Source organism: Salmo salar, chromosome 17 (genome assembly GCF_965601325.2).
Source record: "Salmo salar chromosome 17, fSalSal1, whole genome shotgun sequence".
Taxonomy (NCBI): domain Eukaryota; kingdom Metazoa; phylum Chordata; class Actinopteri; order Salmoniformes; family Salmonidae; genus Salmo; species Salmo salar.
The window spans coordinates 23,718,776-23,733,761 of record NC_138307.1 but is presented as its reverse complement, the minus strand read 5'-3'; the positions used below and the strand labels follow the sequence as shown (position 1 = coordinate 23,733,761).

Genomic DNA, 14,986 nt, shown 5'->3' with positions numbered 1-14,986 from the left:
TTAAGAACAAATTCTTATTTACAATGACGGCCTACTTTACAAAAGAGACCTCTCTAATGCTCTGCAGTGTGTAATTGTTGAATGACATTGAATTCGCTTTGTTGATAAGTTGAATTGTGAGATTGATTTGTATCCATCTGTTTCTCTCTCTCCCTGCAGTTTGCCCTGGAACGGAGAACAAGTTGAGCACGTTGTCAGACCTGGACCAGCAGTACCGCACCCTGAAGAAGCATTATGAGAACTGTGAGGTGGTCATGGGAAACCTGGAGATCACCAGTATCGACCGGAACCGCAACCTCTCCTTCCTCAAGGTGAGTCCAGCTTGACCGCATGCTGCTGATAGACCATGGGTTGTTGTTGGTCAAAAATGAATGGTAGACATGAAGCCACCTGTTGCAGTCTGAAAACGTCATGAATAATGTGTTTATATCTCATCTATTGGCTGTTTATGAATCAAATGTTTTTCATTTCAGCACTGTATATTTTAGCAGATATTTTTATCATTGGTAAACTGGTGCTGCATAAAATGATCTACGGGCTGCACATGGGGAGAGAGGAGAGGACCCGGTGCGAGGATCGAGGAGGCCTGGAATAACATAACTTAAAAAAATAAACATTTTATTTATTTATTTTTATGAACTTAAAGCTCCCTTACTAGGCCTATCTCGGCACAGCATGGGTCCTCTCCTCTCTCCCCCACCTCCCACCCTCCCGGGCCCCCCATGCTGTTTAATGATCTGAGGTGTGCCACTAATTACCGCGCTCCAGCGTCGGGGAAAATGAAAACCGTAAACAGCTCCATCAGGCATTGCATCATTAGAGCAACAATTTGGCATCTGGGGGATTGATAAGGGATATCTGGAGGTACGCTGTTGCCGTGGAGACGCCCGCTTTTATGGCCGCGCCGGTCCCCAGGGTGACGGGGTTGATGGCGGTGTGACATGGCAAAGGTGGTAGCGGGGTTAATGATATCACACTGTGCCGCTAAGTACCACCTGATCCGTAGGACCACCAACAGTTTCTGGGGAAACTGGCAGAGGATGACGAATGAGAAACGTTTTGGCATCCTATCAGAGCTAACCACTTGAGATTATAAAAAATGTCAAATATCATAAATTGTTTTCTGTTGTCTAAACGGATGTTATTGAGGGGGTTGATTAAGCACATTCAGAAAAAGAGAGAGAAACACGGTCAAAACTTTAGGAACATTAACTGGGGCAACGCCGGAAGAAAAGTTCCTCTCGGCTAACTTGACAGGAAATATTCCCTTAGAGACGGTTGTCATACATGTTGATATCCTGGTTGAACCGGCCCTCCTCTCTCTCCTGTGCCTTGCTGATGATTACTGATGAAGTGTCTCAGAGCCCTCTAGTTACAGCCAGACCAGATAGGACAGGAAGTGGTGATGGTTATGACTATGATAATGATGATAATGATGATGATAATTACTATGATTCAATTGAACTTCTGACATTCACACCCATCCCACCATCCCAATCAAGAACAACGCACTAATTCAAGAACAACGCACTAATTTAAGAACACGCATTAAATCAAGAACAATGCACTAAATCAAGAACAATGCACTAAATCAAGAACAACGCACTAAATCAAGAACAACGCTCTAAATCAAGAACAATGAACTAAATCAGGAACAACGCACTAAATCAAGAACAACGCACTAATTCAAGAACAACGCACTAATTCAAGAACAACGCACTAATTCAAGAACAACGCACTAAATCAAGAACAATGCACTAAATCAAGAACAACGCACTAAATCAAGAACAATGAACTAAATCAGGAAGAACGCACTAAATCAAGAACAACGCACTAAATCAGGAACAACGCACTAAATCAAGAACAACGCACTAAATCAAGAACAACGCACTAATTCAAGAACAACGCACTAAATCAAGAACAACGCACTAAATCAAGAACAACGCACTAAATCAAGAACAACGCACTAATTCAAGAACAACGCACTAATTCAAGAACAACGCACTAAATCAAGAACAACGCACTAAAACAAGAACAACGCACTAAATCAAGAACAACGCACTAAATCAAGAACAACGCACTAAATCAAGAACAACGCACTAATTCAAGAACAACGCACTAATTCAAGAACAACGCACTAATTCAAGAACAACGCACTAAATCAAGAACAACGCACTAAATCAAGAACAACGCACTAAAACAAGAACAACACACTAAATCAAGAACAACGCATGAAATCAAGAACAACGCATGAAATCAAGAACAATGCACTAAATCAAGAACAACACACTAAATCAAGAACAATGAACTAAATCAGGAACAACGCACTAAATCAAGAACAATGAACTAAATCAGGAACAACGCACTAAATCAAGAACAATGAACTAAATCAAGAACAACGCACTAAATCAAGAACAATGAACTAAATCAGGAACAACGCACTAAATCAAGAACAACGCACTAATTCAAGAACAATGAACTAAATCAGGAACAACGCACTAAATCAAGAACAATGAACTAAATCAAGAACAACGCACTAAATCCTCAGACTGTCTAGTAATACAGGGAACTGAGTGATTGGAAGGGTTATTAGAGCTGTCAGTCAGACTGTAGGTTACACAGTGGTACCATGCTGTACTATAACTCGTATCTACTATTATACAGCCTTTTATAAGGTTACACCTGCCAGTCACTGAGGGCAAAGAAACCCTGCTCGTTTGAAAGTTCAGAAGCTTTCTTTACCCCCAGATTTGCTCCTTAGTCGCTTTGAGTCCTGTTCCTCTGCAGTGAAAGCTACTTAAACAACAGTTTCGGCCCCACCGTCTTCATTAGACTTGTCATACATTTGGCCACACTGAAGTTGGGCTCTAATATCAGCACCCTTCAGTCAGTCGTTGCAGTAACTTTAAAAGGATTAGCCCCTTTTTTTCAATTTTTGCCTAAATTGACATACCCAAATCTAACTGCCTGTAGCTCAGGCTCTGAAGCAAGGATATGCATATTCTTGGTACCATTTGAAATGAAACACTTTGAAGTTTGTGGAAATGTGAAAGGAATGTAGTAAAATATAACACAATAGATCTGGTAAAAGATAATACGAAGAAAAAACCAACTGTTCTTTTGTATTTTTTTTGTACCATCATCTTTGAAATGCAAGAGAAAGGCCATAAAGTTTATTCCAGCCCAGGTGCAATTTAGATTTTGGCCACTAGATGGCATCAGTCTATGTGCAAAGTTTGACTGATCCAATGAACTATTGTATTTCTGTCAATTTTTTTCAATCAAGACTGCCCAAATGTGCCTAATTTGTTTATTAATAACTTTTCATGTTCAAAATTGTGCACTCTCCTCAAACAATAGCATGGTATTCATGGTATTCTTAGGTTAACAAGAATTTAAGCTTCTGTCAATAGCAGATATGTCCACGTCCTGGGAAATTTTCTGGTTACTTACAACCTCATGCTAATCGCATTAGCCTACGTTAGCTCAACCGTCCCGTGGAAGGGACACCAATCCTGAAAGAAGTTAACTTGCACTTTGATGCAGCTGTTTTACAGATGAACTAAAAACTGTTGATGTTCATGCATGCTGCTGAATTTCTCCGACTGCTTTTTTCTTAACTGATTTGCCATGCTTTCTTTAGCTGATCAATGATTTGCTTTGGTGAAGCCCTCTGGAACTTCTGTAAATGTTGAAAAGGGATATTCGAATTTAGAGCTGTGCTGGAACAAATATGTCGAATGGTTGGGTATAGTGGAAGTGTTTTAATGTGGATTTCAACAGAGATGCCATACCAACAGAGATGCCAAGCCTGGCAGGAGTCTGTGTAGTGGAAGAAGGATAGAAGGTGATACTGGTGACTGGCAGGCGCTGAGGCCCGGTGTCATGACTCAATCACCATTTATGACATTATTTGGTTGGCTGACCATCTATCACACCTTATCTGTGGCTTTCTCCCGGGGAGGGACCGTTGGAGGAGTGAAGACTGATGAAAACGTTTATTGACCAAATGAATGTTACTGTGTGAATTATATTTAAATTGTCATGTTCCGGATTCTTTCTGGAGTTCATAAAGAGCTTTGAATGTTGATATTTTATATTGTACTGTAAGTGATATGGATTTTTTGTTACAGAGAAACTGTTATTCTGTTGGTCGGACGGCAGACACTTCAAAGAGGAGCAACACGGGTGCATTCTTATCATACAGTGTGGAGCTGTGGTGGTTAGACTAGAGAATGCATGGGAGGTTTTATGCCTTTTGTTTAATGTTTGGGCCATACAAAGTGAGGTTAATTAGACGATGGGAGATACTGGGATTTGGCGCTCTTGGAAGAAGATAAGCTGGGTTTAAACTTTGATCATGGAGACATTGGTAAACCGATCTCATAGTAGTGAATTTTCTATGCTGTTAAGACTTCTATTTTGTATCCATTTCATGGTGAACATGTCTGGTACGTACCATTTGATAATCGTTTATTATTGCTTGACTGTAATTAATCTGATTACTTTTAAATGGATACGAACCATAATAATGTTCCATTAATTGGTGAATTATCTAATGTTATTCACAATACACATAGCATATATGCTTGGTCTCTAACTGTGGAGCTCTGAGCTAAGGTTAACTCAATCATTTAATGCTAGGACATTCATTGCAGGATATTAGCTCCTTGTCCCTTGGCCTCTAAAGGGGTTATTTGTTATTATAGTTTGGTCAGGACGTGGCAGGGGGTATTTGTTTTATATGGTTTTGAGTGTGTGTTTATGTAGAGGGGCGTTTTATTTATGTTTCCGGGGTTTTTGGTTTAGTTCTATGTTGTACAGTTCTATGTCTGTTTCTAGGGTGTTTATTTCTATGTTTAGTATTTGGGATTGGGGCCTTCAATTGAAGACAGCTGGTTATCGTTGCCTCTGATTGAAGGTCCTACAATTAGGAGTTTGTTTGTTTTGGGGATGGTGGGAGATTGTTCTTTGTATTGCTGTGTGAGCCTCCAAGACTGTTTGTCGTCCGTTCATCGTTTTCTTGTTTTGTTTCGTGTTTAATAAAAATGAACATTCACATACCCGCTGCGCCTTGGTCCATCCATTACGACGACCGTGAAACCTCTTAATAATTGCATCAGGGATAACCTAGACATGTGCATCTTATTGTATACTGAGTGGTGACACAATGCTAGCTACCTCGGCTAGATTGATTGATATGATTATGGGGCGATATCGTTGACATGATATTGGAGTCAGGTTGATAAATGTACAATTAATGTATATTCAACAGAAATCTACATAATGGTGGGATAAATTCCATCCAACTACATCTGCCTGACACACGCACGCACGCACACTCACACACACACACACGCATGCGCATGCAGGCACACACACACACTCACACACAAACACACGCACGCACACACACTCACACACAAACGCACGCACACACACTCACACACAAACACACGCACACACTCACACACAAACACACGCACGCACACACACTCACACACGCATGCGCACGCACGCACACACACTCACACACAAACGCACACACACGCACACACACTCACACACAAACACACGCACGCACACACACTCACACACAAACACACGCACGCACACACACTCACACACAAACACACACACTCACACACAAACACACGCACGCATGCACGCACACTCACACACAAACACACGCACACACACACACACACACACACTAACAAACACACACACTCACAAAGACACACTAGCACACATACACACACACACACCCTCACTTGAGTTTGTGTGCGCGTGCACGTGTGTGACAGTGCTTGTGATTCCTCTCTGGCGATCCGTGGTGGCCGGGGCCATACATTAGCACAAGCGTAGATTCATGAAGTGGGTGCTGGGGGGCTGAATCAAGCATGGCGAGACGAGGAACACACAAATTGATCGTTCCTGGTCCCTTAAAGACAACAGCAGCACGGCAGGAGGAGGGAGGGATGGAGAGAGAGGAGGGAGGGTGGACACCCCACTAATGTGACACGCAAAAACATCTGCTCTGACAAAAACCCTCCCTCCTCTCAACCTGAGGCCGCTGAGCATGAGGCCACTGTGAGAGAGAGAGAGAGAGAGAGAGAGAGATGGTAGTGAGGAGAGATACACGGTGGTAGAGAGGAGAGATACGCGGTGGTAGAGAGGAGAGATACGCGGTGGTAGAGAGGACAGATACACGGTGGTAGTGAGGAGAGATACACGGTGGTAGAGAGGAGAGATACACGGTGGTAGTGAGGAGAGATACACGGTGGTAGAGAGGAGAGATACACGGTGGTAGAGAGGAGAGATACACGGTGGTAGAGAGGAGAGATACACGGTGGTAGAGAGGAGAGATACACGGTGGTAGAGAGGAGAGATACACGGTGGTTGGAGCCTAGTGGGTCCTGACAGTTAGATAGATGAGCCTGCCATCCTGCCAGGTCAGGTCCAGCTTTCAACAAGACACATCCATCCTTCTCCATCACACACGCACACCCTTTTGCACGCACACAAACATCACACACACACACACACACACACACACACACACACACACACACACACACACACACACACACACACACACACACACACACACACACACACACACACACACACACACACACACACACACACACACACACACACCAGACAAGCTAGCGGTTTAAAAGTCTAGATTCATTTTCACTTTTTCATCCAACAAGATACAGTAATGTCCCCATGGATCTTACAGCAATAACACTCTCCTACCAACGAGACCTTACAGCAATAACACTCTCCTACCAACGAGACCTTAGAGCAATAACACTCTCCTACCAACGAGACCTTAGAGCAATAACACTCTCCTACCAACGAGACCTTACAGCAATAACACTCTCCTACCAACGAGGCCTTACAGCAATAACACTCTCCTACCAACGAGACCTTAGAGCAATAACACTCTCCTACCAACGAGACCTTACAGCAATAACACTCTCCTACCAACGAGACCTTACAGCAATAACACTCTCCTACCAACGAGACCTTAGAGCAATAACACTCTCCTACCAACGAGACCTTACAGCAATAACACTCTCCTACCAACGAGACCTTACAGCAATAACACTCTCCTACCAACGAGACCTTACAGCAATAACACTCTCCTACCAACGAGACCTTACAGCAATAACACTCTCCTACCAACGAGACCTTAGAGCAATAACACTCTCCTACCAACGAGACCTTAGAGCAATAACACTCTCCTACCAACGAGACCTTACAGCAATAACACTCTCCTACCAACGAGACCTTACAGCAATAACACTCTCCTACCAACGAGACCTTACAGCAATAACACTCTCCTACCAACGAGACCTTACAGCAATAACACTCTCCTACCAACGAGACCTTACAGCAATAACACTCTCCTACCAACGAGACCTTACAGCAATAACACTCTCCTACCAACGAGACCTTACAGCAATAACACTCTCCTACCAACGTGGCCTTACAGCAATAACACTCTCCTACCAACGAGACCTTAGAGCAATAACACTCTCCTACCAACGAGACCTTAGAGCAATAACACTCTCCTACCAACGTGGCCTTACAGCAATAACACTCTCCTACCAACGAGACCTTAGAGCAATAACACTCTCCTACCAACGAGGCCTTAGAGCAATAACACTCTCCTACCAACGAGACCTTAGAGCAATAACACTCTCCTACCAACGAGACCTTACAGCAATAACACTCTCCTACCAACGAGACCTTACAGCAATAACACTCTCCTACCAACGAGACCTTACAGCAATAACACTCTCCTACCAACGAGACCTTAGAGCAATAACACTCTCCTACCAACGAGACCTTACAGCAATAACACTCTCCTACCAACGAGACCTTAGAGCAATAACACTCTCCTACCAACGAGACCTTACAGCAATAACACTCTCCTACCAACGAGACCTTAGAGCAATAACACTCTCCTACCAACGAGGCCTTACAGCAATAACACTCTCCTACCAACGAGACCTTAGAGCAATAACACTCTCCTACCAACGAGACCTTAGAGCAATAACACTCTCCTACCAACGAGACCTTAGAGCAATAACACTCTCCTACCAACGAGACCTTAGAGCAATAACACTCTCCTACCAACGAGACCTTAGAGCAATAACACTCTCCTACCAACGTGGCCTTAGAGCAATAACACTCTCCTACCAACGAGACCTTAGAGCAATAACACTCTCCTACCAACGTGGCCTTAGAGCAATAACACTCTCCTACCAACGAGACCTTAGAGCAATAACACTCTCCTACCAACGAGACCTTAGAGCAATAACACTCTCCTACCAACGAGGCCTTACAGCAATAACACTCTCCTACCAACGAGACCTTAGAGCAATAACACTCTCCTACCAACGAGACCTTAGAGCAATAACACTCTCCTACCAACGAGACCTTACAGCAATAACACTCTCCTACCAACGAGACCTTACAGCAATAACACTCTCCTACCAACGAGACCTTACAGCAATAACACTCTCCTACCAACGAGACCTTACAGCAATAACACTCTCCTACCAACGAGACCTTACAGCAATAACACTCTCCTACCAACGAGACCTTAGAGCAATAACACTCTCCTACCAACGAGACCTTACAGCAATAACACTCTCCTACCAACGAGACCTTAGAGCAATAACACTCTCCTACCAACGAGACCTTACAGCAATAACACTCTCCTACCAACGAGACCTTACAGCAATAACACTCTCCTACCAACGAGACCTTACAGCAATAACACTCTCCTACCAACGAGACCTTAGAGCAATAACACTCTCCTACCAACGAGACCTTACAGCAATAACACTCTCCTACCAACGAGACCTTACAGCAATAACACTCTCCTACCAACGAGACCTTAGAGCAATAACACTCTCCTACCAACGAGACCTTACAGCAATAACACTCTCCTACCAACGAGACCTTACAGCAATAACACTCTCCTACCAACGAGGCCTTACAGCAATAACACTCTCCTACCAACGAGACCTTAGAGCAATAACACTCTCCTACCAACGAGACCTTACAGCAATAACACTCTCCTACCAACGAGACCTTACAGCAATAACACTCTCCTACCAACGAGACCTTACAGCAATAACACTCTCCTACCAACGAGACCTTACAGCAATAACACTCTCCTACCAACGAGACCTTAGAGCAATAACACTCTCCTACCAACGAGACCTTACAGCAATAACACTCTCCTACCAACGAGACCTTACAGCAATAACACTCTCCTACCAACGAGACCTTACAGCAATAACACTCTCCTACCAACGAGACCTTAGAGCAATAACACTCTCCTACCAACGAGACCTTACAGCAATAACACTCTCCTACCAACGAGACCTTACAGCAATAACACTCTCCTACCAACGAGACCTTACAGCAATAACACTCTCCTACCAACGAGACCTTAGAGCAATAACACTCTCCTACCAACGAGACCTTAGAGCAATAACACTCTCCTACCAACGAGACCTTACAGCAATAACACTCTCCTACCAACGAGACCTTACAGCAATAACACTCTCCTACCAACGAGACCTTACAGCAATAACACTCTCCTACCAACGAGACCTTACAGCAATAACACTCTCCTACCAACGAGACCTTACAGCAATAACACTCTCCTACCAACGAGACCTTAGAGCAATAACACTCTCCTACCAACGAGACCTTAGAGCAATAACACTCTCCTACCAACGAGACCTTAGAGCAATAACACTCTCCTACCAACGAGACCTTACAGCAATAACACTCTCCTACCAACGAGACCTTAGAGCAATAACACTCTCCTACCAACGAGACCTTAGAGCAATAACACTCTCCTACCAACGAGACCTTAGAGCAATAACACTCTCCTACCAACGAGACCTTACAGCAATAACACTCTCCTACCAACGAGACCTTACAGCAATAACACTCTCCTACCAACGAGACCTTACAGCAATAACACTCTCCTACCAACGAGACCTTACAGCAATAACACTCTCCTACCAACGAGACCTTAGAGCAATAACACTCTCCTACCAACGAGACCTTACAGCAATAACACTCTCCTACCAACGAGACCTTACAGCAATAACACTCTCCTACCAACGAGACCTTACAGCAATAACACTCTCCTACCAACGAGACCTTAGAGCAATAACACTCTCCTACCAACGAGACCTTACAGCAATAACACTCTCCTACCAACGAGACCTTACAGCAATAACACTCTCCTACCAACGAGACCTTAGAGCAATAACACTCTCCTACCAACGAGACCTTACAGCAATAACACTCTCCTACCAACGAGACCTTACAGCAATAACACTCTCCTACCAACGAGACCTTAGAGCAATAACACTCTCCTACCAACGAGACCTTACAGCAATAACACTCTCCTACCAACGAGACCTTACAGCAATAACACTCTCCTACCAACGAGACCTTACAGCAATAACACTCTCCTACCAACGAGACCTTAGAGCAATAACACTCTCCTACCAACGAGACCTTAGAGCAATAACACTCTCCTACCAACGAGACCTTACAGCAATAACACTCTCCTACCAACGAGACCTTACAGCAATAACACTCTCCTACCAACGAGACCTTAGAGCAATAACACTCTCCTACCAACGAGACCTTACAGCAATAACACTCTCCTACCAACGAGACCTTAGAGCAATAACACTCTCCTACCAACGAGACCTTACAGCAATAACACTCTCCTACCAACGAGACCTTAGAGCAATAACACTCTCCTACCAACGAGACCTTAGAGCAATAACACTCTCCTACCAACGAGACCTTAGAGCAATAACACTCTCCTACCAACGAGACCTTACAGCAATAACACTCTCCTACCAACGAGACCTTAGAGCAATAACACTCTCCTACCAACGAGACCTTACAGCAATAACACTCTCCTACCAACGAGACCTTAGAGCAATAACACTCTCCTACCAACGAGACCTTACAGCAATAACACTCTCCTACCAACGAGACCTTACAGCAATAACACTCTCCTACCAACGAGACCTTACAGCAATAACACTCTCCTACCAACGAGACCTTACAGCAATAACACTCTCCTACCAACGAGACCTTACAGCAATAACACTCTCCTACCAACGAGGCCTTAGAGCAATAACACTCTCCTACCAACGAGACCTTAGAGCAATAACACTCTCCTACCAACGAGACCTTAGAGCAATAACACTCTCCTACCAACGAGACCTTACAGCAATAACACTCTCCTACCAACGAGACCTTACAGCAATAACACTCTCCTACCAACGAGACCTTACAGCAATAACACTCTCCTACCAACGAGACCTTACAGCAATAACACTCTCCTACCAACGAGACCTTACAGCAATAACACTCTCCTACCAACGAGACCTTACAGCAATAACACTCTCCTACCAACGAGACCTTACAGCAATAACACTCTCCTACCAACGAGACCTTACAGCAATAACACTCTCCTACCAACGAGACCTTACAGCAATAACACTCTCCTACCAACGAGACCTTACAGCAATAACACTCTCCTACCAACGAGACCTTACAGCAATAACACTCTCCTACCAACGAGACCTTACAGCAATAACACTCTCCTACCAACGAGACCTTACAGCAATAACACTCTCCTACCAACGAGACCTTAGAGCAATAACACTCTCCTACCAACGAGACCTTACAGCAATAACACTCTCCTACCAACGAGACCTTACAGCAATAACACTCTCCTACCAACGAGACCTTACAGCAATAACACTCTCCTACCAACGAGACCTTAGAGCAATAACACTCTCCTACCAACGAGACCTTAGAGCAATAACACTCTCCTACCAACGAGACCTTACAGCAATAACACTCTCCTACCAACGAGACCTTACAGCAATAACACTCTCCTACCAACGAGACCTTAGAGCAATAACACTCTCCTACCAACGAGACCTTACAGCAATAACACTCTCCTACCAACGAGACCTTACAGCAATAACACTCTCCTACCAACGAGACCTTACAGCAATAACACTCTCCTACCAACGAGACCTTAGAGCAATAACACTCTCCTACCAACGAGACCTTACAGCAATAACACTCTCCTACCAACGAGACCTTAGAGCAATAACACTCTCCTACCAACGAGACCTTAGAGCAATAACACTCTCCTACCAACGAGACCTTAGAGCAATAACACTCTCCTACCAACGAGACCTTACAGCAATAACACTCTCCTACCAACGAGACCTTAGAGCAATAACACTCTCCTACCAACGAGACCTTAGAGCAATAACACTCTCCTACCAACGAGACCTACAGCAATAACACTCTCCTACCAACGTGGCCTTACAGCAATAACACTCTCCTACCAACGAGACCTTAGAGCAATAACACTCTCCTACCAACGTGGCCTTACAGCAATAACACTCTCCTACCAACGAGACCTTAGAGCAATAACACTCTCCTACCAACGTGGCCTTAGAGCAATAACACTCTCCTACCAACGAGACCTTAGAGCAATAACACTCTCCTACCAACGAGACCTTACAGCAATAACACTCTCCTACCAACGAGACCTTACAGCAATAACACTCTCCTACCAACGAGACCTTACAGCAATAACACTCTCCTACCAACGAGACCTTACAGCAATAACACTCTCCTACCAACGAGACCTTACAGCAATAACACTCTCCTACCAACGAGACCTTACAGCAATAACACTCTCCTACCAACGAGACCTTAGAGCAATAACACTCTCCTACCAACGAGACCTTAGAGCAATAACACTCTCCTACCAACGAGACCTTACAGCAATAACACTCTCCTACCAACGAGACCTTACAGCAATAACACTCTCCTACCAACGAGACCTTACAGCAATAACACTCTCCTACCAACGAGACCTTACAGCAATAACACTCTCCTACCAACGAGACCTTACAGCAATAACACTCTCCTACCAACGAGACCTTACAGCAATAACACTCTCCTACCAACGAGACCTTACAGCAATAACACTCTCCTACCAACGAGACCTTACAGCAATAACACTCTCCTACCAACGAGACCTTAGAGCAATAACACTCTCCTACCAACGAGACCTTACAGCAATAACACTCTCCTACCAACGAGACCTTACAGCAATAACACTCTCCTACCAACGAGACCTTACAGCAATAACACTCTCCTACCAACGAGACCTTAGAGCAATAACACTCTCCTACCAACGAGACCTTACAGCAATAACACTCTCCTACCAACGAGACCTTACAGCAATAACACTCTCCTACCAACGAGACCTTACAGCAATAACACTCTCCTACCAACGAGACCTTAGAGCAATAACACTCTCCTACCAACGAGACCTTAGAGCAATAACACTCTCCTACCAACGAGACCTTACAGCAATAACACTCTCCTACCAACGAGACCTTACAGCAATAACACTCTCCTACCAACGAGACCTTACAGCAATAACACTCTCCTACCAACGAGACCTTACAGCAATAACACTCTCCTACCAACGAGACCTTAGAGCAATAACACTCTCCTACCAACGAGACCTTAGAGCAATAACACTCTCCTACCAACGAGACCTTACAGCAATAACACTCTCCTACCAACGAGACCTTACAGCAATAACACTCTCCTACCAACGAGACCTTAGAGCAATAACACTCTCCTACCAACGAGACCTTACAGCAATAACACTCTCCTACCAACGAGACCTTAGAGCAATAACACTCTCCTACCAACGAGACCTTAGAGCAATAACACTCTCCTACCAACGAGACCTTAGAGCAATAACACTCTCCTACCAACGAGACCTTAGAGCAATAACACTCTCCTACCAACGAGACCTTACAGCAATAACACTCTCCTACCAACGAGACCTTACAGCAATAACACTCTCCTACCAACGAGACCTTACAGCAATAACACTCTCCTACCAACGAGACCTTAGAGCAATAACACTCTCCTACCAACGAGACCTTACAGCAATAACACTCTCCTACCAACGAGACCTTAGAGCAATAACACTCTCCTACCAACGAGACCTTACAGCAATAACACTCTCCTACCAACGTGGCCTTACAGCAATAACACTCTCCTACCAACGAGACCTTACAGCAATAACACTCTCCTACCAACGTGACCTTACAGCAATAACACTCTCCTACCAACGAGACCTTACAGCAATAACACTCTCCTACCAACGAGACCTTACAGCAATAACACTCTCCTACCAACGAGACCTTAGAGCAATAACACTCTCCTACCAACGAGACCTTACAGCAATAACACTCTCCTACCAACGAGACCTTAGAGCAATAACACTCTCCTACCAACGAGACCTTACAGCAATAACACTCTCCTACCAACGAGACCTTAGAGCAATAACACTCTCCTACCAACGAGACCTTACAGCAATAACACTCTCCTACCAACGAGACCTTACAGCAATAACACTCTCCTACCAACGAGACCTTACAGCAATAACACTCTCCTACCAACGAGACCTTAGAGCAATAACACTCTCCTACCAACGAGACCTTACAGCAATAACACTCTCCTACCAACGAGACCTTACAGCAATAACACTCTCCTACCAACGAGACCTTACAGCAATAACACTCTCCTACCAACGAGACCTTAGAGCAATAACACTCTCCTACCAACGAGACCTTAGAGCAATAACACTCTCCTACCAACGAGACCTTACAGCAATAACACTCTCCTACCAACGAGACCTTACAGCAATAACACTCTCCTACCAACGAGACCTTACAGCAATAACACTCTCCTACCAACGAGACCTTAGAGCAATAACACTCTCCTACCAACGAGACCTTACAGCAATAACACTCTCCTACCAACGAGACCTTACAGCAATAACACTCTCCTACCAACG

The 14,986-nt window shown here is 44.3% G+C and overlaps 1 protein-coding gene across 1 annotated transcript in view; it reads left to right on the top strand.

The window, feature by feature from the left end:
- LOC106574937 (receptor tyrosine-protein kinase erbB-4) overlaps positions 1-14,986 on the top strand; it is a 534,764-nt gene that overhangs the window by 248,239 nt on the left and 271,539 nt on the right. Inside the window, exon 2 of the mRNA XM_082963634.1 lies at positions 160-311. Within this exon, the coding sequence (XP_082819760.1) occupies positions 160-311 (152 nt within the window). The remainder of the gene's footprint in view (positions 1-159; positions 312-14,986) is intronic.